The following is a 27846-nucleotide window of genomic DNA, read 5'->3' as shown; positions in this document are numbered from 1 at the left end:
AAAAAAAGTGTATAGAGCGGAAAGTTATCAAAAGATCAAACTTATTTCAATTATTCATAACACCATAATAAAGTTTACTTTATATAACACAGTATTTCTGATACATTATATACACACATTGACATATATTTCTTTGTACATATTATGTACATTTAAGGCATATTTTAATTCATAGATTGCAACATAAAATTTTTGAATCATTATATTACATTTGAAATAAATAAATATATATATATATATATATAATTGTTTTCATTATTTAGTATATCAAATAAAATATAAATAGATTCACATATATTATTCTACAATTACAAATATACTCAAAAATTTTAACAAAAAATTCAATTTTTAAATTGATACAAAGCTAAATTTTAACAAAAAAAATCCTATATAAATAAAAGCTTACAAAAATATATGATTGATATAAAGTTTAAAGTATTACAAATTTTTGTTATAATACACCATTTTGTAAATAGATTTTTAACATTATATTAATATGACTAAAGAAGATTAATATTAAAATCTTTGCAAATTGAAACTGTGCTTTGAGCGTTTTTATTTTTACACTAAATGTTATCTTAAACTGTATAAACATATTATCAATAATCATGGCACTTTTTTAAATAAAATGATACAAAATATTAATAGAAAGAAAATATTGCATCTATTCCGATTTGTAATGTTACCATTATACTCTTACATCATGGAATATTTTAGAGTATTATTCTTCTTTTTTGAATTTATAATATATACACAATCGTTTAATACAATTTTATAATACAAATCATAGAACAGATTAATCAGGACATATCTACTTTCATGGAAGAAAGAACTTGCTATCATATTTTGTCTCTAACAGAGAGAGAGAGAGAGAGAAAAAAAGAGGGAGAAGCGAGAGTGCACGTAAAAGATTATGGGTCTGTTCATTTTAGCTGGCTGCACTAATTCAAAATTTATCTTTTTCTCTCCATATTGGAAAGAAAAAGATAAACTGTGAACTAGTGCAGCCAGTTCAGCTAAAACGAACAGATCCTATACTATAATACATGAAATGTATGTACATATATCAGTTAATTTTCTGTTCAGAATATACCTTCACAACCACTTTAACATATATGTATCACACATGTTATGCTCATAGTATATATTATGCATTCTCTATAATAATATCACTGTCTTTTTTCAAGTAACAAATGAAAATAGATTTTCTTATAAGCATTAATTTAAAATCTACAGATTTTCTCTATAATGTTATGTTATAGTGTCGTTATAATTTGACAATTTATTTTATCTTTTTTTTTACCGAATAATTGGTATTTTTCTAGATGATCTTGTGTATATAGAAATCAATTGAAATTCATAATATACACACATCTAGATCACAGTGCAAAAATATCATTTGCAATGCAGCCTTATACAGATAGCCTTATGGCCATTGGAAATTGATTCTCTGTCTCTGTTTATATATAATAACTATAATTTAGCCTAAATCTTAAAAGCTATTGTTATAATTCGTCATCGATATGTTTAACTAATTTTGGTTTAGTTTCCTCATCTTTCTGTTGAATGTTTTTGCTCACATATCTTTTCCCATACTTCAATTCACTTAGTTTTATAGTATTATATTGTGGATCTGAAATTTGCGATTTTTTTTTTAATATTTTCTCCTCGTTGGTAGCCGATATAAATTTTTTAAACTCTTCTAATGAATCAGTAAATAAAATTTTATTTGCAATCAAATCTTTCTTATTAAATGATTTTTCTTTTAAAACAGTTTTATAAGAATGTTGCATGTCATTAATATCTTTCTGTATTCCTTGTAATAAAGTATGTTTTTTATTGGGAAAAGCTGTCTCTATATTGGTATTCATAATTGTAGATATATCAGAAACATGATACTTATTAGTATTGGATATAGAGTGTGTAGAAGTCCTTTTGTTATCCTTTTGTTTTTCCTCTATAATTATTTTCTCAAATTCCACATCTACTGCTTTTGTTGTTTGTAAGTCTATTTTTTTCTTATGTGAATTTTGAACTTTACTCTTTCTATCATCGCCTTTACTTTGATTTTTAGAGGAGTGCAGAATAATATCATTAGATTTAATAGCATCCTTATTTTCGTTATCTTGTGTGACAGTATTTTTTGATTCACTATTTACATCTTCATACTTTTCTAAGATATTTTGTTCAGAATATTTCTCTAGTTCTGTCAGTATGAAATATCCGAAATTCTCAGTGCTTGATTTTTTATCCTTCTTTAAAATGTTATTGTTTTTAGCTTTTATCTCTTCTATTACTATCATTTATAAATTCTGCGACTGCCAAATCGCTCTCTTTAATTTTTTCAAGTAAATTTTCTCTTTTATCTATATTTTTTAAATTCTTTTGTAAATCCGCAATTAATATATCATAATATGAATCATCTTCTTCTCCTAATTTCTCCAGATGCCTTTGTACTCCATCAATTAATATTTCTTGATATATAGAATGCACCTCTGCATGGATATGATCCAAAAGAGCAATATGTTGATTAATGACCTCATCTTTCTTATCTTCTTCATCTTCTTTATCAATCAGATCAACTAATGAATGACGCAAGAACGAGTAATTTTCAATCTGTATAATACCAGATTCTGATAATTTTAATAATTGCTCCATTCTGGGTCTTACTGATTTTATGCTCTTTAATTTTGTAGCTACTGATTTTAAATTCAATACCATAGTATGCATATTTGTGAGTAAATATTGTTTCAATAATTTCTGCCTGTTTAATTCTAATAGTTGCCCCATCTTTTTAATAGATGCATTTGGTGAAACTACTAATAGTTCACTTAAAAACCATCGAACTTTGTAAGACAGTGATGTTTTCGTAAGTACTCCACGCGCTTTGTTTACCCAATTGTAATAACTCTCCAGAATAAAACTCCTGATTCTTATACCTTTATTTTCTTTCCTATTAAGAAATATCTGATTGACGAACACTTGCTTCAATTGATGCCATGTTAGTTCTATGTATGTGAAATCTGGCTTTAAGATGATAATTGTAGGTTCAGATGAGGCAGTAATTCTCACTTCACCACCAAGCGAATCTTTAATAATTTCTGCATGAAAATAATGAAAATCGACTATATTCTCTTGATCTTCCTGTGATTCAATTATAGGAATTGTTATATCTAAACTGGATCCAATAGTTGTCATCTACAAAGAATAAACATAATTTTTAAAAATTTGATATAAAATATGAAAAATATAAATTTCATATAAAATATAGAATAAATCTTGTATAAAAATAAAAAACAGACCTGTGGAGTCATATGTCGGCTGAGAAATGATTTTAATGATCCTTTTAGACGTTCAAATAATGATAAATCAGTAGGCGCTTTAAGTTGAATTTCTTGTTTTGAAGAATATGTCCCTATAATAATGTGCGAAATACAATAGTAAAGTAAAATAAATGTATAATTATGCACACACACATATTATATATAATTAGTATTCTTTAGTATATTTCAGACTATGATGATTCAGATATCTTTTTTTAATTGCAGATTCTTTAAATATGCAGCATATGTGTGCACATCTTTAATTAATTTTTCTTAAACAAAAATATCCTTAATTTTTGATTATTTATGAAATAAAAATCTGTTTGCGAATTAAATTTTAGACTAGCTAACAAAATTACAGAATTTCAATCTTTTGACAACTTAAAGGACACTTACTTTAATAAAATTTAATGCTTGGTTACTTAAATGATGATATTTAATATTGTGAAAACTTAAAAAATGTGTGAAGGAAATAAAAAAGAGTCTATTAAATTTTCAAACAAAATATATAAGAAAAATAAATGTTAATGGATCAAAGAATCTGCAATTAACAAAAAATATTTGTTCTAATATATTTTTTGTACAAGTTTCTTTTAAAATCATTGTGTGCATGGATTTCTTTTTAATCGTAATTTTTATAGTCTGTTCAAAGACAATTCTTCATAGAAAAAATGTCGAAAATATCGTCAGTTATCAAAATCGTCGTTCACAATCTTTAACATTTTGAAATCTTCAATAATATATAATTTATAATATATATGATCTTTAAAATTTCATATGAAAGTTTATTTAAAATTAATGAAATAATTCTACCACACATACATTTATTTTCTCTTTCAAAGTTTAATTTGCTTAAAAAATTCTTTATATATCTTTCTATATATATTTTTTAATCTCTAATTATTTAAGAATTATATGTCTTTTAATATCTTTTAATATTGATGTCATATTACCGATCGACAAATCGATTCTACATTAATTGAAACATATCTATAGTAAAAATAATATCCAGATTTTTAACAACAAATTTTTTAAGCTAGTTTATCCTTTGCAAAAAATATAAAATTTATTAACAAAATTATCATTTATCATACACACTTTTCAATTTCTAGCCTTTTATACATATCTCTCTATTGCTAAATCTTTATAACTAAAATAAAATTGTAATAAAATAAAGAATATCTAAAATAAGCTAAAGAATATAGCTTTGTTATCCAGCCCTTAAAATTTAGTTTGAGAAAAGCTCTTTTCTTTGATTTGTTTATAATTTGAAAATAGCTGATGCTTCTCAATATTTTTGCTAAAGAGAAATCGATTCTAAATACATTAAAGAAGTGTTAAAAATCGCGATAAAATGTTCTTATAAAATAATGTCTACAAAATGGGATAACTTATATATTTCACATTGTGTGTCTAGTATATATATTCAATTATTATTACCAAGCGTGACAGTAAGATCGTCATTTGCTTCTTTAATAGCCGTTCTCAACTCGACTGCTTCTGTAGAAAAAAGAAATACAACAGGTATTGTGACATCATCTATCTCCTTTCCATCGCCGGACATTGCAAACATGGGCGATGTTGCCGCACTTGAATCGGCAATATTATCTAATACTATTCCGGCAAGAGCACCGCCTTTTTGAATTCTGCGTGCCTAAAATCATACGTACAAAAATATAAAATCGAGATAGAAATCAGGTTAAAAGCGGTTTAAAAAAATATTTTATGTGTAAAGATATACTTTTTCTATGAACATGCAGTTTCCGCGATTTACGATCACTATTTTGCCTGCCAACTTGTCCACGTTGCGCAGATCATCGCAAGCTGTGGATGGATCTGCAAATACCACTTTTCCAGTAATCTTATCAAAATGCTGTAATTCATGCCCAAATTGCGCCGGCCCAGCTAATAATGTAACTTTTTCTAATGGATTTGTTTTGGGTCGTGTGAAAGTTACTGTTTGCGGTTTAGTTTCTGGTTGTTGCATTTGCATTTTACTCAGCTCGACCATTTCTTGCATGAATAATAGTCCTTCCTCTGAATCTTGTGTAGTTTTCGCCTATTTAAACAAACATGTATTATAATCGATCATGTAATATAGATAATAATAAAATATAAAAGACAACATTTTTATATTTGTTTATATAAAAAATAAATTACATTAGAAAATGTGTGCAAAAGCTGAATCCGCCCATCTGCTAATGTTAGAGTCGTTATTCCCATATCACTCAATATTTTCAAATGTTCCAAGTTATTTGCCTACAGTAAAAAAGAGATAAATTTCTAGATAAATTTCTTTGCTAATAGATATGTAAATATATAACTTAAACAAACTTGAAATTGTGATGCGCTTAATCGTCGTTTAATCGATCGTCTTGGACAAACATCCTCGACCATATTTCTCAAAGGTTGCCTTACTGATGCGGGAAATAAATGTAAACTATTTGGGCAAGTACGATCAAATTCATCTACATATACCATATCTCGTTCTAATTCCTGTTTATATAATTAAAAATTTAACAATGTCTTTATCATTTATATTAATTATATTTTAAATAAACTTACAGATGAAATATTCGTTCTTATGGAAGCAAGCGTGAGTGGTAGTAAATGACCTTCAGTAGTAAAAATAAATTCATCCAAATCTAAAACTAATTCTCCTGGTTCCGCAAATAATAAAAATAAATATTTAAATGTCTCAGACAATACAAAGCTATCCATTGTATCATCATGTTTGTTAGTTCTAACATCTGATACAGCCGCGTAACCACATGGTACTCTTGCATATGTTTGCAAACTTTTGAGTACTTTACGTCCGACTCCTAAATAATAATGATCGCCTGTGGCTCGATATAAGAAATATGTTGATTCTAAAAATTCAGGTCTCAGTGGATGGTGTCCCCAATGTACCTATTTTTCCGAGTATTGTTTTAATATTGTGTATATATATATATATATATATATATATATATATATATATATATATATATATATATAACAATACATAATATAAAAATGATAAATTCTATATATTTTATCAATTATAATGTATAAATAATATATACCTGAAAATCAGTAGTAAATGCTTCTGGTATAAAGTTGTGTCTTTGCATAACTTGATATAGCATTTCATGCGTTTCTACAGCAGGTTTAATGTCGCCTTTAAGAACCTTATAAAGAAGTTTAGTCAAATAAATAAAAAATGTCAACTAAATAAATAATTTTTTTTCTTTTAAAATAAAAATTAGCAATATATACCTGCAAACCTGGCCAAAAGGCCAATAAAGCATCCATAAAATTTTTAGAGTTAGTGTTCGGTCTGTGCATATGCACATCTAATAACATAGGTCCTTGGCTAACATATTTCATTACAGCTTGATAATGTTTGTTGAAACGTCCTAAATATTTTTCATCACCTACATAAAAAAATAAAGATATATGTATAAGATATATGTATAGTAATTTAGCTAGATAGATGCACCACAATAATATACATATGAATAGAATTATTACAAATATTTATATAATTACCAAGCAAAATGTATGCCTTAAGACAGTATTCATAATAAGAATCTATGCCAGCGCCAACACCAGAATCTCTTCGTACCCAATCTCCAGAGTTTACATTTAATACAGATCCCATTAAGTCTGTACCACGATGTCTCATTCGCCACAAAACGTCCATAGCTTTCTGTGCTTTTTCCTAAAGCAATAGAGTTCTATCATTAAATAATAATTGATATAAATATATAATTTTATTATATTATTGTATTACTTGCATATTCAAAATATTTTACCTCGAATATTGGTTCGCCCGTTAATCGAGATAAAGCAGCCATTTCTAATATCATACTACCTGCACAAGCGGTGCATGTCTCTTTTGATACTTCCATAGGAACTCCTTTCATACCATGTTTTAAATTTATCTGAAGACATTTTTACAAAATATTAGAATATTTATTCACAATAAATATATAATATGATTTGATTGCATTAAATTTGAATCATCTTCTTAATTGGCAGAGATGTAAAAAAAAAGATCTTTATACACAAACCTTTATTTAAAAATATTTAATATAAATAATATAATTTTATAACATTTAATAACTAAAATTAATTTTGCATCTTTATATATATATATATATATATATATATATATATATATATATATATATATATACATTTGTATAAAATTATATAAATACATTTATATAAAATATAAATCTTTTATTTAATTTTTTCTATCATTTTTAAACAAAATGACTTTTACTTGAACTTTATCACATTTCTATTATATAGTTAAGAAAACACAAATGCATTTCAACACTTAAATTGTATGTATTATGTATTATGGACAAACTTACTCTGCCATAAGGTATTCCAGTAGTTGTGTTAAATGCAGGTAAAAATCTATATCCTAAATCTTTAGCTAAGTCCAAAAGTTCTCCTCTGTACCATGGCATTATATCAGCCCTCTGCTGTAGATATTCGGCTAATATATGACCACTGAGAAGACCTCTATAAAAAGCAAATATTTAACATTTTAACATTTAATATGAAAATTAACTTAACAATCAAATATGTTGTAAGTATACATTATTAAATATATATATGTAAAAGCCTTGATTATAATTATTGATTAAAGATTTTACTCACCCAAGCATTCTAATATTTGTTTCAAACAATGAAACAATAATATCCGTATCAAAGCTTACATCCCTAGTAACAAGTTTGACTGCATTCTCAAATTCTCCCAAATCTCCCAATACCTAACATATATAAAATATTTATATGTAAAAGAAATTAGTGTTAAAAACAGTTTAATAAATTATTTATTACTGAACTTACCACTAATGTATCTAGTGTATCCACCAAAGTAAGTGAGAAACTATAGCAAATTACAATACATAAATTAGAATAAATTATGATTATATATCTAAAACAATAAATATATCTAAACAAACATTTCTAAATAAAAGTAAAATAAAAATCCAACTTAACTTTCAAATTAGTATAAATAAAAAATAATAATTGCAAAAATTACAATTATTAAACAATTTTAAGATTAATAAACTATATTATTCAAAAACAGATATAATGTCACTATAACTATTCAAGTAATTGATTAGATATTATTAATTTATAATGAGTAATAAATATAATTTAGAACTTTTTTTAAATCATATATATATATATATATATATATATATATATATATATATATATATATATATATATAAACTACATTTTATATAAATGAATATTTTAAAGATGTATTTCCATTTAAGATTTCAAAGTTCAAATTTATCAATTTTATCTATGCTAGTTGTAATTAAAAAATCATTCGAAATTATATCATTTTTATTATATAACATTTCAAAATATAAATTTTGAGAATACTTCATTTGATTACTTCATCATTTAACTTCTTGTATGAACATTAAAAAAAGTAACAGAAATTATAACGATTCTTACTTTGAACAGTAGTTACTTTTGAAAATTGGTAACAAATAATAGTAATAAATTATATTTTATAAAATTATTTTGCCAATTTTGATATAATTATAGCTATCAATATTCTTATATGCTTGGAGTCAAAACTACTCTTGATAAAAAATAATCAATAAAAATATACAACTATCATCAAAATATAATTCATTTCATATATTTTTATGTATATTTGGTTTCTTACTTTCCCAATGTAGAATCTATATCACCCCTGTTTGGTTCCGAGCCTCTATATCGCCCTTTACAGCTTAATGGCATCAATTCATCAGCGGGATATGCATTGTCCTTGTACAAAGATAACAAAAAATATATTTTTTCAAATGTTAAACTTATATAAATCAATGTTAAAACAATGTGCTTTTCTTTCAACAGACAAACAGTAAAAAATATTAATTGTTCATAATGATAATTCCTCTTTAATTTATGTCAGTGCTATCTCTTCAACTAATATTTATAAATGTAAGATATTACTTTTTTGTCTTAAACAATATTAATATAAGAAATTAAGAAGACTGTGAAATACTATTTACCATATAGGCATTATATGCATGATAAAACATATCCCTTGCTTCTTCTCTATAAAACACAATAGCACGATTATGAAAAGATTGATATAGAGATTTAATCGTATGAATAATAATACAAACTTTAAAGCTTCTCTCTCTTCCTTGCTCATATATTCTAATGAATCATCTTCCGATATAGCCCATAATATCTGTACGCTGCACCCTACAAACAATAGCCCCCAAATAAGAGCATCACAAGCCATTGTTTGCTAAAAAAAAATATCCCCTTTTTGTCAAGATTTCATACTTGTAGTAGTGCACATGGTCCACCAAAACTTTTCCCAACTAATCCATTTCATTTCAATAATTTCATTGTATGGAAAATATAAATCAAAAGTATATTATATGAGTTTTTTAAATTCTTCTGCTTCGTTTTTTTTATATTAAACTGTTCCTTATACAAGAGACATTATCATTTCTCGAATCGATGACACGTATCACGTCGCACAATTTGATGAAATTTATGAGTTCCATGGATTTATCGTTGTGCCCAGGTGGCAAAGTGCATTTATTATGCAATTGTAAAAAGAATTATAATTTTCGTCAGAGATCGCGGCTTAAAAGTTAATGAATCTCTTCACGAACTGTTCATTATATCCAATATAATTGACAAATCATCGAGAACAATTAAAATTGAATTGGCGAGTGTGAAAAAGAAAATATGTAGAACAAACTGTTATCAGAAGAGATAAATAACAGGCAGTCGGGACACGATTGCATATTTTTATCAAGGTCAGGTGATGTGGTCGCAATCAGTTTGCCGAAAGTTTTTTGTTTTCTTTAGCAAAATACACAATATCAAGATTTCGCTTCACGTTCCTCGAAGCAAGCAAAATTATTTGCTTCCCGCTTTTTTCCGGCTGATTTTCGCACGATTATTCTGATTCCTTATGTTTCGTTGCATTGACTGTGATCAACAAGTCTGTCAACTGTCAGCAAGTGGCAACAATTTATAACGATTTCTCCACATCTGACATGAGATTATCGCCGTTTTAGTGACCTCCCTAACCAATTTTCCTAAGCGAAAGAAACAGATGGAAATGGACCGAAACTGGCACGGAATGGTCGGAACAGTTGGAACGGAGAGGACTATTTTAGCTCGGATCTACAGTAGGTGTGGTAAACCTTAAGCCATAAGAAAATTATCAATAACAATTTATTATTCTTCTCACATTTGACTATGATTGATCAATTTCTTATGGCTTGAAGCTTTTACTACATCTTTGTAGATCCAGCTAAGAACGGGGAACAATCACGTGACACGTGACCATCAGTTATTTGAGCATGTGCCGCAAAGTAGTTTTATTAGAAACATCGTACAATAAATATTTATAATTCATAAATTCTTTATCTCAAAGATTAATTAATACAAACTCTATCGCGTACGTTATCAATAGATTTTAGAGATCGTTCTTGAGAAAAAAAAATGTATATATATATATATATATATATATATATATATATATATATATATATATATATATATATATATATTTAAAAGATGTAAAAATAAGAAACATTAAATATATATGTATATATCTGCATGCTCCCTAAAATTATGCTCCTAAAATTATGAAACTAAATAGAAAATAATATCCTGATAAAAATAATTTTACAACTTTTCACGTAAAAATGATACTAATCAGAGTTCTTAATTTACATCCCCACTTCTCGTTCTGCGGATTTTGATTGGTTTATTTCCTTAGCAAAGGTTGTGTTCTAAAATTCTTCACTGCTAGTACTGGAAATCTGTAGTTCACGTGACATATATTATAAATTTCCAGTACTAACAGTGAATTTTGGAACACGGCCAAAGTCTGTGCTCCCGGCTTAACACTTTCGTGGTTAGTTTTGCAATCTTTGAATGTTTCATCAGCCAATTTGTCCAAAGAAACTCTGTGGCCTGGTTTGAATATAAAACAGGAAATAGACAGATGTTGAGCTTTTTTTGTTGAAAAAAAGAAAATGGTTAATATGAAAAATGATGAGACTGCGAACGTGGTTGCGGAAAATGGTCCTCAGAAAACAGCAAAGCAACTACAAAAGGAAGCCAAGAAATTGGCGAAGATGGAAAAATTTAAGCAAAAGTTAGAGAAAAAGGAAAGTGAAAAACCGACAAAAGTGAAAGAAAAGCAAGATGTAAATATATGCTTTAATATATGTTGAATTCTCTATCTTTAATAATATAGAAATGTGTATAATTGTACATAACATATATATAATTTGATATTTAATTATCCATATGGATCTTAACCATTCGTTAGACAGCTTTCATAAATCTGATTTAATTATATAATTAATATAATTAGCTATATTTTCCATGTCTTGAATTATTTAGTTACATTATAATTTATGAATATATATATATATATATATATATATATATATAATACATGTTTATTAACAATAAATAACTAAGAGATCTAAAAGAAGCACTTCAAAAAGTTTGTTCATTTTGCTCGCATTTTCTAGAATTTTCTGCACTTGAAACGAGATAAATATATATTTTAATATTGAAGAAAGAGAAAGTGAATAATTTGAGTATAGAAAGTATACAAAACGAATAAGCCTAAGGTTGATTAAGTTTATAATATAAATGGAAAATATAATTGTATATTTGCATATGTTTAGTATCTAACTAATTTAACATATTTTAGAAAAATGATAAGAAAAAAGAAACCGCATCAATCTATACTATTAATATATCACCTGGGGACAAGAAAGATGTTTTATGTCCAATGCCAGATATGTATAGCCCACAATATGTAGAAGCTGCATGGTATGCTTGGTGGGAAAAAGAAGGCTTTTTTAAACCAGAATATGGAGTATGTAATTATAAGGAAGTTAAATAATTTATTTAGATTTATATAAATATATATAAGATATATTAGAACATATTTATTTATTAAAATACTTATCTATTTTAGAGAAAAGATATATTCAAAGAAAATACAAAAGAAAAATTTGTAATGATAATACCACCACCTAATGTAACTGGTTTTTTACATCTTGGACATGCTTTAACTAATGCTGTGGAAGATTCTATTACTAGATGGTTAATATTATATAAGTTCTTTTAGGATATATTTTTTTTGAAATTTTTTTTTCTACTATATTAGTAGAATATTATATATTAGTAGAATATTAAAATTGCTGCATTTATTTAGGAATCGTATGAAAGGCCGTATGACACTTTGGAATCCAGGTTGTGATCATGCGGGTATTGCTACTCAAGTAGTTGTAGAGAAAAAACTTTGGAAAGAAGAAAAAAAAACTCGTCATGATATTGGTAGAGAAGAATTTGTTAAGAAAATATGGCAATGGAAGCATGAGTAAGTATAAAATTTAAACAAAATATTATATAATCTTTCTGTAGAATTATAAAAAAGTGTACATGTTTTAATATAATAGTCTAATCTCATGATATATTTATTTGAAATATTTTTCAGAAAGGGCGATAGAATTTATTCACAATTAAGGAAGATAGGTGGTTCTTTTGATTGGAGCCGTGCTTGTTTTACAATGGATCCTAAATTATGTAAAGCTGTAACAGAAGCATTTGTGCGCTTGCATGATGAAGGCATTATTTATCGCAGCAATCGTTTAGTTAATTGGTCATGTGCTTTAAAAAGTGCAATATCAGATATTGAAGTGAGTGCTATTCAGATATTTTTTTAATATATTTATCTATTTCCTATTTTTTTTATTTGTACTTAAAGATCAATATGGGAAACTTATTAAAAATATTATTTATTGAAAATAGGTTGATAAGATGGAATTAAATGGTCGAACTCTACTATCGATACCTGGTTATGAAAAGAAAATAGAATTTGGTGTTTTAATATTTTTCGTTTATCAACTCTTTGCTTCGAAAGATGACAAAATAACTGTAGCAACTACTCGTATTGAAACTATGTTAGGAGATACCGCTATTGCTGTGCATCCTAATGATAGTAGATATGTACAATATATAGGAAAATATGTGCAGCATCCATTTTGTGATAGACGCATACCTATTATAGCAGATGAATTTGTTGACATAAACTTTGGCACTGGTAAATATGTAACTTATTAAATTAAGTGGAAATGTCACAAGTGGGGCGATTGTGAAAATAAGCTATATATCTTATCAAATTATTCTTTTTTTTAGGTGCTGTAAAGATTACACCAGCTCATGATCCAAATGATTATGAAGTAGGGAAAAGACACAATCTACCATTCATAAATATTTTTGATGATGATGGAAATATTGCTGCAAACTGTGGAAAATTTACGGTATATTTTTCTTCATTAAGCTACAATCGGCAAGAAGATAAAACAATAAGTCGAAAATATCGAATAAAAGTTTTTTTATACGAAACTGTTTTTGAGGGGTAAACAAATAATTTAAAAAATTTTACAATTAATATATTTAACACTTTGAATAATTTTTCTAACAATCTGTTACATGTCTTATATATAATATAATCGAGTTATATTGTAAATTCAAATTTTATATATTATACATTTCCATTTATATATATTATAATTGAATATACCTTTATAATTATCAAAATATATATAAAAAAGTACATTTAATTTTTTAAATTAAGTTTTTGGTAAACAATGCCCCAAGAATTTTATTTTACATTTTTAAATTATTTTTGTACAAAAGTTACTTCTTTCTCGGTTTGCGATTTGGACGCGTTTGTATTATATAACAAGAATTTTTTTTTTTGAAATTTTATTATGTGTATACCGAAATAAATGTATAAAAGAAAAATAAATCTTAATTACAGGGAATGAAAAGATTTGAAGCCAGGATGGCTATCATTAAAGAATTGACAGAAAAAAATCTCTTGATTAGTATAAAAGATAATCCAATGGTAATACCCATATGCAGTCGATCGAAAGATGTTGTTGAGCCTCTTGTGAAACCACAATGGTAAGTAACATATATTGTACACTGTAATTGACAACTTTTAAATATATTTAATATTTTTCTCATTTAGGTATGTCAAGTGCAATGAAATGGCTGCTCAGGCTAAAGAAGCAGTAAGCACTGGTGCTTTGAAAATAATTCCAGAGCAATTTAAAAAAACTTGGTATATTTGGATGGATGGTATTCGAGATTGGTGCATTTCACGTCAGCTTTGGTGGGGTCATCGCATTCCTGCTTATGCAATTAAATGTATTAATTCTCACATAGATAAAAACGAGGTAATTTTGAAGAAATATCTCAGATATTGCGAGTGGCTTTAAAATTTGCATGTATCAAGTTTTTTAACCAGCCATATATAAATATAATTAATAGATATAGTAAATAGTATAATAATCAAATATGTGAAAATTTTATATAGACAGATGAATATTGGGTGAGTGCACATTCTGAAGCTGAAGCCAGAGACAAAGCAGCCAAAAAATTAGGCGTTAACATAAATGACATTATCGCAGAACAAGATCCTGATGTATTAGACACTTGGTTCTCTTCTGCTCTTTTTCCATTTTCCATTTTTGGCTGGCCAGATGAAGTATGTATATATTACTTATGGACTAAACTTTCATTTAAGAAAACTATGCAACTTAATCTATGAAAATGTTTATATATAAGTATCTCTAAAAGTAAATATACATATAATATACATACAGGATGTGTGTGTATTTCACATAAAGTGTGAAAAAGTATTTTCCCCAAAACTTGATAGAGTGGAAAAAATTAGTTCTATTTAAAAAAAACAAAATTGACATCTTGAACATAATCTTAAAAAATGATCTTAATTACATTTATCAATTTTTTATGAGTTTTATAAAAGTTTTGGAGAAAATATATTACATTTAATATATTTCCTTTACGTATGTTACATAGCTTCAATATATTAGCTAGGATATGTTTTGCAGACTCCTGAGCTCAAGACATTCTATCCAGGTACACTATTAGAAACTGGCCATGATATACTTTTCTTTTGGGTAGCCAGAATGGTCTTTATGGGCCAGAAATTATTGGGACAATTGCCTTTCAAGTATGTTAAAATGCATTCTATATGTCATACTTATTTTATGCAAAAAAAAAGAGAGAAAAAGCGTGCGCGCGCGCGCGTGTGTGTGTGCATGTAAAATGTGTTCTGTGTACATGAAAATATAAAATTAAAATATTTTTATATAGAGAAGTATATCTACATGCGATGGTGAGAGATGCACATGGAAGAAAAATGAGTAAATCTTTGGGAAATGTAATAGATCCTATGGATGTGATTAAAGGAATATCTTTAGAAGTATGTATAAGAATAATTTTATATATGTATAAACAATTAATGTTATAAATTAAAAAAAAAAATTTGTTTTATTGAAAAAATATGTATAAACATTTGACATAGGATGTCGATTATGTTAACAGTAAACATGAAGAAAAAAATGTTTGTGTGTACAATACATTCTACCAATACTTTCAGAGATAATTCAACTGTTTAAACAAGTTATTTTATATATAACACAATATAATGTAATGTGCTGCAAAATTACCAATATTTTTTATATATATTAGTATAGTATTTTTAATGATCAAAATATTTCAGGATCTCCAAAAACAATTGTTAGATTCGAATTTAGATCCAAAAGAATTGGAACGAGCTCGAGAAGCTCAGAGACGCGATTATCCACAAGGCATTCCTGAATGTGGTACAGATGCTTTGCGATTTGCTCTTTGTGCTTACACCTCTCAAGGACGAGATATAAATCTCGATATACTCCGTGTACAGGGGTACAGATTTTTCTGCAACAAAATATGGAATGCTACTAAATTTGCACTTACCTATCTTGGACCTAAATTTGAACATGATACAAAGGATGTGGTAAATTTTAATATTTTTTTAAAAGGATCACATTTTCATAATCTAATCATAAACAGTCAAATGTTTAATTAAATTTTTATCTAGAAATACAATAATACTACCACTAATATTGATATGATTGGTGATGGCGAGTGGTATCAGCGAGCTTTAAAGGAATCTTGTGTACAGGAAGCGCTAAATAATTATTTAGCAACTTATTCATATCTTGATGGTTACACACCCTCACAACTAGATTCGAAAGTTTATGAAACATTAAAGGAATTAAATATTAATTTTGCAAATTATTTGCATCTTAAGCGTTGGTATAATCATATCGCAACATTTACGATTGAAGAAAAAACTACATTCCGTGTAGAACAAAATAAAATAATACCACAACTTACATATACATGTCAAAGAAATAATGATGATACGTTTATGGTAATATTTTGTGTTTAATATATAAATGATAATAATTCTTTTGTTATTACTATAGAAAAAACAAAAATTTCTTTGATACTTATATATACATTTCTTATTATTAGCTGACTGGACATGAGACAAATGTAGATTTATGGATGTTATCACGACTTAGTTATGCTGCTAAGACTTGTGATGAAGCATTAGCACAATATGATTTTGCATTAGCTACTTCTGTCTGTTACAATTTATGGTTATATGATCTGTGTGATATTTATTTGGTGAGTAACATTTTTAAATATATAGTTAATATATAGATAATAAAATAGAAAAATATTCTTGTGAACAGTTCAAATAATAAACAATTCACATTTTTAGGAATATCTTAAACCTATATTTCAAAGTGAAAATAAAGTGGCAAAATTGGCGGCACAAAAAATATTATTTAAAACTTTAGATGTAGGATTACGTTTATTGAGTCCATTTATGCCATTCATAACGGAAGAACTCTATCAACGTTTACATCATAAAAAACTAATATATCCAAGTATATGTATAAGTCCATATCCAGATAGCTCCGAGGTAATTATTACATAAAATATAAATAATAATTTAATATATTATTTAATAACTATAATTTACATCACATTCAAAATGTGAATATATATTGGTTGTATGTGATATATTTTAGTGCTGTTGGAGAAACCAGGAGATTGAAAAGAATGTTGACTTTGTGCAAAAAATAATTAAAAATATTCGATCTACTCGCGCAACTTACAATTTACCTAATAAAATAAAAACTGAAGCATGTATCATATGTGACAATTCAGTTTTAAAAGATACGATTGTTCAATACAAATCACTTATAGAAACTCTTGCATATTCTATTCTTAGCACAAAAAAACCTCTGGAGGGATGTGCTATCATTACTATAAATGATAAAACTCAAGTTCATCTCTTACTTAAGGTAATTAATATATCATATGTGTTTTATATATATATATATATATATATATATATATATATATATATATCATATTAATTATTGTAAGTGTATACATTATGTTAAAATGAATATTTTATAGGGTTTAATCGATCCAAAGAAAGAGTTAGAAAAGTTAAAAAAAAAGAAGGACAATTGATTGAACTTATAGAAAAATTAAAACAAGATTTAGCTGTACCCAATTATGACACAAAAGTTCCACTTGATGTTCAAAAGAATAACAAGGAAAAATTGGCAAATAGCGAAGGTGAATTGCAACAAATAATTGATGCAGTAATAGTTTTACAAACAATGTAAAAATCTATACATATGAAATAGAAAATTTTATAAATTCTACAACTTAATATAGATATATAATTTATTTATTGAGTTACTTAATAATAAGTAACTTATTTATTGACCTATTTAATAGTAGAAAGAACATAAAAAGAGATTATAATTATGCTTCCCGGAATTTCTTTTTCTTTTATTTAAAATTATATTCACAAATTAAGAACCAATTCATAAATAAAGTATGCGAAGAATGAAATAACTAAACAATATTTATGTAAAATATACATAAAAATCTGTTTGTAAAAACATATAGATAATACTGAAAAGAAAGAAAGATCATAAGAAATAAATATTAAAAGATTCTTTAGGAAATGTTTTCGCATATGCAGAGCATTATAAGATACTTAAGAAATGCAGACTATTTAAATTATAATTTAAGGTTTTTGGGGTGTTCTACTAAAGACATTATAACAATAGCGCAAAATCATGTTAATTTTTTTTTATCAAAATAAAAACTTTGCCATCAATCGCGTTCATTAGTATATTTCGATATAAATTCTTTTTACATGTTTATTAATTAATAAACATATATAATTCTCGATTAATCATCATGAAATATTTACTGAAAATGTAAATATGCAGATTAAGCTGTATGCGCATTTATTAATATAAAATAATAAAAAAAAAAAATTCTCAAAATACATTTTATAAATCTCTACTATTGATATGCGAATGATGGCATACAAAAAAAAAGGAAAATAAAGGATGTTTTTGACAAGAAACAAAGTCAAATAATTTCTTGTTTTTGATATCATAATTGAATATGGCTATTAGTAGGGAAACAGGAATCTTAGTATTAAATATAAATTAAATATATGATACATGATATATGAAAAGCGATTCATATGTATGAATTATACGTATTTCATGTATTAAAAGTAATATTTGAACATAATTGTAATATATAGGATATAATAATAGGATGTATATATAGTAAAACAAGTATATATGATAAGTATCTTATAAATGAAAAATTAAAAGGAAATTTTTTTGGAAAATGGCATTATATCTTTTCATATTTATTTATTGTAAAGCATTGCAATAAATGTGCAACAGTTATTAAAATTGACATAATCAATCTCTAACAATGATTCATGAACTGTAAAATTGTATTATATATTTGTTTTACTTACATTCTGCTCATTATTTGCAATTGCTGTGGTTATAGTTTATGTTTTAAATGAATACTGGTAATCATGCAAATATATATAACGGACGTGATGAAAAATAAGTAAAATTAAATTATAATGATATATTATATATACAGTTTGCAAGGACATGTACCCTGATAACAAAATAATGATAAATTTTCATGAACTGTCCAATTAGACATTCTAAAGAGGATCCTATAAATCCTGAAAGTGACATCAATATTTCGCATCCATGAGACATTTTTTAATGTTTTATTAATGGTAAAAATAAAAAAAATATATGATTTAATTGATGAAACCTTGCAAAAAAACTGAATATTACAAATAATATTAATTAGACTTCTATTTTTACATTTCAAATAGATAATAAATAATAAACACTATCTTCTCATCTCACCATATGCACCTTATATGTGTTGGTCTAGAAATAATATATAGAAATCTATGAACTTTTCGAAGGGCTTTGATTCAAGAAACGATGTCTTATAAATAATGTCCATTATTAGTCGCCGAGGTCTTAGATCATAGATGATTAAAACTAGATATTATGACGTTTTCTGACATTACTCTCCTACTTGTAATAGTAATATAATACTGTTATTTTTACAATTACAATATACTTTCTCGCGGACTTTTTTTCGAAATTTTAATTATATGTCTTAAACAAAATATTCAAATATCATATTATATTTAAATTTTATGATTTTTCAGATTTATTATCTTTTTGATTATGCTATTGTTCCTTTTGTTGTTATTGCCCCTAAATAGAAAATATATAACAAATGACATTCTCGCATTATATAATCTGCATGATAACAAAAATGTAATGGAAAATATTGTTAATAAAAGTAACCGCATTTGATAAAATTATATATAACAAATTATCAATTTTTAATACAAAAAATATACAGAGAAATTATATAAAAGTATGTTTTTATAATTCAAAAAAAGTATATAAAATTTATCGCACAAAACAGTATTTGACAGATGGCTATGTATAACAAGATAATTTTTGGCTAATTCTCAGGATAATTTTATGACAAATTATTAATGCAGATAATTGATGGTAGAGATATTTTAATGCATAACAAAAACAGTACTAATGACATATTTACATTTATGATATATATATGAAATTAATTGCACTAATATTTACTCAAATTTTGTCCAATTATTTGGTGATTTAATAGCAGATGCGTTTAGTGTTAAACTGAATGTGTCCATTGTATCAACATTATTAATATTGTTGTCTGGTACACTTCGATTGCACACAGTTGCATTCTTTACAGATGAATTATCACTATTAGTTAAGCTAAATTTACTAAAATCTATACCATATGCTTGTAATAAATCCATATCACCTACGTTATCGGAGACCTTCGGCTTGTCATTGCTTTTGTGCGATGATTGTTGAAAAAAATAAGGATATAAAGGGTTACTAAGACCTTCATTCATTTCGGGTAAGTGTAACGATTGACTCATCTGTTTTGTGCTTGAAAGCTCGGAAACCTTAGATAGAAGTGGATCAAAATCATCATTACTATTCGTTGAATCTAAACGTATTAAATCAGGGACATCAGGAGAATCCTGTAAAAAAAATACATACTGATAATTAAATTTTAATCAGTTAATTAAAGCAATATGTGAGAATAACTTAAATTTTAACTTCCAGTAAAAATGTTGTTCTTTCTCATTTAATGATAATGTTTTATATGAATATGTAAATTTCATATATACATAGTGTTTCAGGGTTAAAAATTTCAACTTAAAATATGAATTTAGAATTCCAAAATAAATAATAAAGTATAAGTATATGATATATATAAGTATATAAACTTTTTATAATGTATGTAAAGATTAAGATAATCTATGTTCTGTGCAAGCTTTCATCACAGATTTATCTTATTTTGAAATTTTGAAAATTAATATTTTAAGTTAAGGTATTTAATACTGAAAAACATTTAGTGTATCTAATCATTGGACATTATTTGACTATTTCATTCCATACATTCATACATAAAATACAACAATCTATTACATCCAAAAATTGAGAACATGGACAACAGTGGAAATAAATGAAAAGCAAAGTTTACAAAGATAGATTTACCGAATTTATTTTTTGCAGCTTCTTAAAATGCTTGATAATTAATTTTAAATTTTCTTGCCGAAGAAAACAAAATTTTATTATTTAATTATATTTTTTATATTAATTACATTATTTCTCGTAAATTAAATTCACCAAAACCTTTGGATTTACTATAATAAATTCGAATCTATAATTATTGATGTCTCAATATCGAAATAACAAATATTCTTTTTAATATCATCTAGTATTTGTTCACTCTAATGCTTGAGAGATAATTCGGTAAATCTAGAACATTCTAAGTACATTATAATTGTACATATTTTATGGATCAAACAATTATATAAAAATCGATCGAAATATTTTTCGTAGATATAAAAATAATGGACAATGTTATGTTTACCTTAACATGTGCAGAGCAGGATGAAGTATTGAATGGATGTGATAATGGATGAAATGGAGCGGACATTGAGGAAATTTTGGATTTAAAAAGTGGAGCAGTTTGCAAATAGATAGGCTTTAGTACATTACTCGTATCAAAAGGATCGTCTTCATTTATTTCATGAAGAAAATTTGACGTTTTATAAGGTCTATCAAAAAATTCTCTCGTATTTGGTATTGAATTAGCATTTGCAAAAATATCTTCACAATTTAATCTTCTATTGTTTGAAGAAAAATTGTCTTCTCTCTTGGGATTCTCTTTTTCATGAACACATGATAAGTCAACAACAGGTTTTATTAAATCATTATGTATATTTAATTCATGTAAAAATCGATTTGGTTCAGTGTTTTGATTATATGATGCAGATGACATAGATAAAAGTGATGTTTTATCTACTTCTTTTACAGTTCTGTTTGTCTTGGAAGTTAGCAAATTAGAAGTAAACATTTTTGATTGATTAAACGAAGTATCTGATGGAAGAGGATAAGGGGAAGAAGTTAAAATTGGTTTTTTTGAGGAAATTTCAAATGGATTTGTAATGATAGTACTAGGTGAAGGACTGTGCCGTAAATGCCCACTCCATGCAGGTCTCAAGTTGTCTAAACTGCGTACTGGTTTCAACTGAAAGTGATGCATGACATGAATTTTTACTTTTCTTTTTTATAAGAAATTAACTAATATGAATTATGAAATATCTAACAATAAATTCTATCAATACATTAAAGTAGCAATATACACATACCAATCTTGAATATATGACATGTGCATATAATAATAATAATTCTCTACTTATTTAATACTACTTATTTATTACTACTTATTTAAAAAGTAATTTTAAAAACTCTAAAAAAAATTTTCCTTCCAGCATATTTGCTCTTTAAAATCATTTAAATTATATTTAAAATATTTTTCCATATTTTTAGGAGTAAAGAAATAATTAGATATTCTGTTCTAATCAGACACATTCAGTAGATTAAGTAATTCAGATGAATATTTAAAAAAACAATTTATATATTTTTAAAAAAAGCTGTAAAATTATTAAAAAATTTTAAGAATGCTAAAAAGTACTGTCAATGGAAAATTTATGTGTATGAAGATGATTTAAATACAAGCACATGCAAAATATTTTTCTATGAACTAGATATGTTTCTATGCATACATTTAATAATGCATTACATGTAATTCAGGAGAACATGCTCTGCACATAATTATTTTATTTTTTATATAATATAGAATTTGAAACATAGATTCAATGACTTAAAGACTTAAAAGACAATAAACGATTGACAAAAAGCAACAGAAATTCGTAAGATTAATGCATGATAAACTTGCAGAAAATTATACATATATATATATATATATATATATATATATATATATATATATATATATATATATATATATATATATATATATATATATATATATACAATTATTAAAAACAAGGCATAACAGCCCCATTTTATCACTTATGAAAATATATATTTTGATTGGCAACTAATGATATTATAATCTTTTTTTCTGTAAATCATAAAAAATAGTAGTGTATAAGTACTATAAATAATGTATAAATACAATAATAAACTATAAATAATAAAATAAATTATATAATATAAGACTTACTGTCCTATCCACTGATGGTATCTTTGGAAATATCACATCTTGAAGTTCGTGCATAAGGTCTATATTTATGCGCTCTGGTGGAGAGTCTGATTCTTCAGGAGAACTGGGGTTTAAAGGTGAGTACTGCTTCTTACTGCAATACATAGGCACATGTACGTGTACTGTGCGTGTATATATACATATGTACGATGTTCCGCGAGAAAACTGACAAATTTCAACACTGTAATCTATTATCAGTAAAAAAGATCATTATCTATCTATTTGGATTATTTATTATCAAGTTAAAAGTACATTGTACATATCAAAATAAAATTATCATATATATATATATATATATATATATATATAATTATATGTACCTTGCATCAAAATTAGTATTCCGCAAACGTAATTCCTTTCTGTAACTAGTTGTCGCTGATACTCCATTTGGAGATTTTGGTGGAGATGCGAATCCAATAGATCTTCTATCTAAAGTAGGTGAGCTAGGAGCCGATCGTGGCTGATGAAATCTCATATTCGTTTCACTTCTATTAGGTCGCCCTGTCCACGAAAAATGTATCAATCAATATCTAATATTTAACATGAAGTGATAATAAAGACTATTAATATATTAAAAAGAAGCACACCTTTCCACTTTAGTCCTTTATATGCCGTTTTCATATCTTTTCCTTTATCTTTCACCTGTTGATATTAATCTTTATAATTCTCTTTTTTTCCATTTTGGCATTAATTATTACCAATATTATCAATAATAGATAGAAAATGTGATATAAAGCAGAATTGGAAAAGTTACTTTATAAAAATAATGTTCCTTTCTTTGAAAAGTAATTCTTTATCATCATTCGTTATTTAATTAGTAATTATTAATTAGTCGTTGTAATTTCCGATAAATGTTTAAAATAGGACAGACAAGTCAAATTGTTTTGACTTTCATATACGTTGTCAAGATCGCTTTATTATTAAAAAGTTATAAACAAAAAAATTTCACAAATTGCATGTCATTTCAGGTACTATATACACTTAATAGAATACACTTTTAGTAGATTTATGTATTTACATGTTACCGTTAAAGTTATTGAAAAAAATAATTGTAAAAAACGGTAATGGTATTATAAATAACATGTTACTTTCCAAATCTAATGAACAGTTATAAATAATGTTCAAACATTTTAAGGAAAGAGTAATGTAAATATAAATAAAATATAAATATATATATACAACATAATATATTTTAACTTATATGATATATATTAAAACTTACTGATTTAACAGCATACTTTACTGCTGGGTTGGCCTATAAAATAAAAGAAAACAATATTCTTCGTAAGTATTCTTTTTTTATAATAAAAGAATATGTAAGAAGTATATTAGATATAAGAGATTAGTGGGGACATAAGCTGTATAATATTAAATAAATTATTAAAACTACTTTAAACTATTTATTAAATTATTTAAACTATTTAAAATGCTATTAACATGCCTTATCTTTCACACTACGAAAAAATGCAGAGCTTTCCTTTCGCATAGTATAAGTCCATTCTCTGTACTGTTGCATAAATTTACTACTTGATTTGGCTGAATAACTGCAGGCTTCCATTTCAAACTCATCTGAGAAACCAAGTCCTGAATTAAGCATGTTCAATCTTTCTTCTATAAACTGGAAATACCCAGAATATTTATATAGTATCAAATAGGTATAATTATGCAACATGTAAAACTTACTTGTTGAAAAATTTGTAATTCCAACATTTTTCGTAAAAAGGGTTGCATGGAGGATGGTCTACTTTCAACAAAGGCATTTTGATTGAATGTAATACGTTCACCCTGTTGTAAAGTTAATGCTTCTCTATAACCAGCAGTTAACTGTACTAAAGCACGTAAAAATGCTCTTGAAACACCATCTCCGAGAAGAGTTGATCTATTACGTAATGCTTTCTTCAAATTTGTCACCTGCAATACATACACATATATATATATATATATATATATATATATATAAATTTTTATTTATTTAAGATCTATATATTATCTTATAAAGTTATAGTGACATATATATAATATATTGTTATAGAAATATATATTGCTCTACGTACTACATCTTGTGGTAAAGATTCCAAATCTTGAAATGGTGTCTCAATCGTATTATTATCAGCATCTAAAATAACAACTTCGCCTAAATCGCTTTTGGGTACTTTCTGTTAAAAATATCATAAAATAATATGTATTATATATACATATGCACATCAACACACATACACACACAACATATTTTATAGAAAGAAAACATTTGTTATAAATACCTGAAGCGTTGGTGTGGGCACCCCAATAAGAAATGGCATAGGCGCTAATAAATAATCTATTAATGACAAAGGCAGAACGGGGATATATATATGTTGCCAAATCATTGGATAAATTAAAGCATTGCATGCTTGTACACAAGCACTTAATCTTGATAATCGTTTTGAAATGAAAATAATACGACGTTCGTATAACATAGATGCAAATATTATCATCATGTTATATGAATCAACAGCACTATAATATTCAGTCAAATTTCTCTGAAATAGTAAAATCGCTATTTAGGGAAATATTCGATAATAATTTTATACTGTAAATAAAATTTATAAACTATTTTGACAAATTCAAATACTATTACTTACATTTTCTGGAATGCTAGGTAGTTGAAACTGTTTTGGACTTTGACAAATAAAAGTCTGAAAAGATTGAAAAGTTTTAAATATTAAAAAGTTTTAAATATTGAAAAGTGTATATAAAAAATAATTTAATAAAAAAATATTAAAAAGCAATTTACATATATACAAAAAAAACACAAATGCACGTATGCAGATATATATATATATATATATATTTATATATATATATATATGTATATACATATATACTGCTTGACAATAATTTGTTCCTAGCAAGATGAACATAAAAGTGAGGATACTCATGTGAAAGCAGGATAAATATGCCTACTCTTATGTTCACACATTACGAAAATGAAACAAGTCATTATTAGGCAGTGTACATATAATATATATGTAATTATAAAATTCTCATGTAAATATGCATGTAAATTTTATAATTTTATTTCTTATATATTATAGATTCTAAAACAATTAATTTACTGCTGTAGAATTTGGTAAAGAGATAGATATTGAATTTCCAGGAATTGGAACTCCACAGGTATATATATTTTCAAGAAACTTCCATAAATCCTCCCCACTAGCATTGCTGGTCAAAGATGCAATGTGATTTAATAACCTATGACATAAATATAGTTTAATATTTTGATATTTAACACATTCAAGCATTTATTTAACATATTTTTACTAACTTGTAAAATGTTTCATGCCATGGAAGTGCACTCAAGATCACTAAAGCTGTTTCTGTTTTGGGATCGTGACGACAAAAACCAAAAGTCCATTTTGAATCTATACTAGTGAGAACAAATGAAAAATGTTGCACCAACAAACTGAAATAATAACATATAATTATGTAGAAAAATGTAATTAAATATATGCTGCATTTGATATCTCAACATACTTTTCAAATTCACAAGGGTATGTAAATTTGGGGACAGATTTAAGTATCTCTTCATCTGAAAAGCTGGTAGGATATTTTTGAAGTATCCAAGCTGGTTTCTCCCCTACTGGTGCAGCTATCTCGCAGAAGCATTCAAACAATTGCTTGACATTTTCTCTGAAGAAAATATACAAAAGTAATGTTTATATAATTCAAGTACAACTGTAAACTTTGCAATTATTATGATTATTCACACTGACATGTGTATAAAAAATAGAAAATATATTCTGTTACTCAAAACAGAAATATTCTGTGAAACTATCCGAGTGTAACATAAAGACGGGATATGCTTTCATTGCATTTTACTTAAAAAAATCAGTGCTTTTATACAAAAGAGAAATGATAAAGAAGACTTGCCTCAATCGAGAGCCCATGATAATAGTTGAAAAAAAATAAGTACTTTGTATGATTTTGATGTTTATACGTCATCGTATTGCATGATAGTGATATATTCGTATATAATCTTAAAAATGTTGTAGTCACATGTCATCGACACTCATGTTAGTCGCTTTCACTAGCTGTCACACTTGCGGATTTTGTTCTTCCTTGCTTCCCTCAAATCAGGAAGCGATAATAAATTATTAACCAAAATGAAATCTGTGAGTGTGGATAATTATGTATATTTATCACGCGTTTCACACAAAATCAGATTGAATCGGAATAAACATACGTCACGAAGAAATGCACTTGGGACCCATTTCTATTGTGTCTGTCAAATTATTGCCAGAATGCCAGAGAGAACGGGAGAGAGAAGCCTGAAAGAGGTCATGTCGCCATTTGTCGTGAGACTATTTTCCTGGCTAGTACAGTGGCGCTAACTAGATCCATTTTAGAGCCAGGAACTACATGGTAAAATCTACTTTTCTGTGCCATGGTAAAACAGCAGATTGGTGCGTACTCATACTAAATTCATTATATTTGAGACGAATAAATACAATAGATATCTGCTATAAATCAATTATGATTGTATTTACTGTCATACTATTGTCTTAACATT

General features: G+C 26.3%; 3 protein-coding genes across 6 annotated transcripts; 1 reads left to right on the top strand and 2 right to left on the bottom strand.

Moving 5' to 3' along the window:
• Positions 1 to 251: 251 nt before the first annotated feature.
• On the bottom strand, positions 252 to 10517 carry LOC126849940 (ER degradation-enhancing alpha-mannosidase-like protein 3). The gene is given in 18 exon segments (XM_050592373.1): positions 252 to 2292; positions 2294 to 3198; positions 3303 to 3415; positions 4764 to 4977; positions 5065 to 5382; positions 5484 to 5582; positions 5658 to 5819; positions 5889 to 6233; positions 6389 to 6493; positions 6582 to 6739; positions 6855 to 7026; positions 7121 to 7249; positions 7688 to 7841; positions 7980 to 8092; positions 8172 to 8211; positions 9016 to 9116; positions 9362 to 9407; positions 9479 to 10517. Coding segments are annotated over 18 exon segments (4083 nt in total). The 5' UTR covers positions 9601 to 10517; the 3' UTR covers positions 252 to 1505.
• A 690-nt stretch (positions 10518 to 11207) lies between these two features.
• On the top strand, positions 11208 to 19493 carry LOC126849858 (valine--tRNA ligase-like). Its single transcript, XM_050592155.1, is given in 19 exon segments — positions 11208 to 11536; positions 12055 to 12222; positions 12325 to 12452; positions 12565 to 12729; positions 12847 to 13048; positions 13161 to 13452; positions 13548 to 13672; positions 14176 to 14321; positions 14389 to 14596; positions 14737 to 14907; positions 15275 to 15396; positions 15540 to 15648; positions 15949 to 16224; positions 16309 to 16644; positions 16749 to 16904; positions 17002 to 17205; positions 17315 to 17590; positions 17709 to 17757; positions 17760 to 19493. Coding segments are annotated over 19 exon segments (3471 nt in total). The 5' UTR covers positions 11208 to 11362; the 3' UTR covers positions 17924 to 19493.
• Positions 19494 to 19977: 484 nt separating this feature from the next.
• LOC126849859 (DENN domain-containing protein 1A) lies at positions 19978 to 27632 on the bottom strand. 4 transcript variants are annotated; one of them, XM_050592158.1, is made up of 16 exons: positions 27207 to 27632; positions 26811 to 26966; positions 26602 to 26739; positions 26393 to 26528; positions 25919 to 25972; positions 25559 to 25816; positions 25352 to 25453; positions 24981 to 25208; positions 24739 to 24915; positions 24520 to 24552; positions 23885 to 23939; positions 23618 to 23798; positions 23259 to 23391; positions 21597 to 22256; positions 20476 to 20697; positions 19978 to 20391 (listed from the first exon to the last, which is right to left on the bottom strand). In XM_050592158.1, exons 1-16 carry the CDS (start codon positions 27221 to 27223, stop codon positions 20263 to 20265), a joined length of 2679 nt encoding a protein of 892 aa, XP_050448115.1. In that variant the 5' UTR covers positions 27224 to 27632; the 3' UTR covers positions 19978 to 20262. The 4 variants fall into 4 exon arrangements, with proteins under 4 accessions (XP_050448115.1, XP_050448114.1, XP_050448113.1 ...); XM_050592157.1 differs by having other exon boundaries at positions 19978 to 20697; positions 27207 to 27446; positions 27520 to 27610; XM_050592156.1 differs by having other exon boundaries at positions 19978 to 20697; positions 27207 to 27628.
• Positions 27633 to 27846: the final 214 nt, after the last annotated feature.

This window comes from Cataglyphis hispanica, chromosome 5 (assembly GCF_021464435.1).
Source record: "Cataglyphis hispanica isolate Lineage 1 chromosome 5, ULB_Chis1_1.0, whole genome shotgun sequence".
Classification (NCBI taxonomy): domain Eukaryota; kingdom Metazoa; phylum Arthropoda; class Insecta; order Hymenoptera; family Formicidae; genus Cataglyphis; species Cataglyphis hispanica.
The sequence above is the reverse complement of the archived record's forward strand: the minus strand, read 5'-3'. Positions and strand labels throughout refer to the sequence as shown.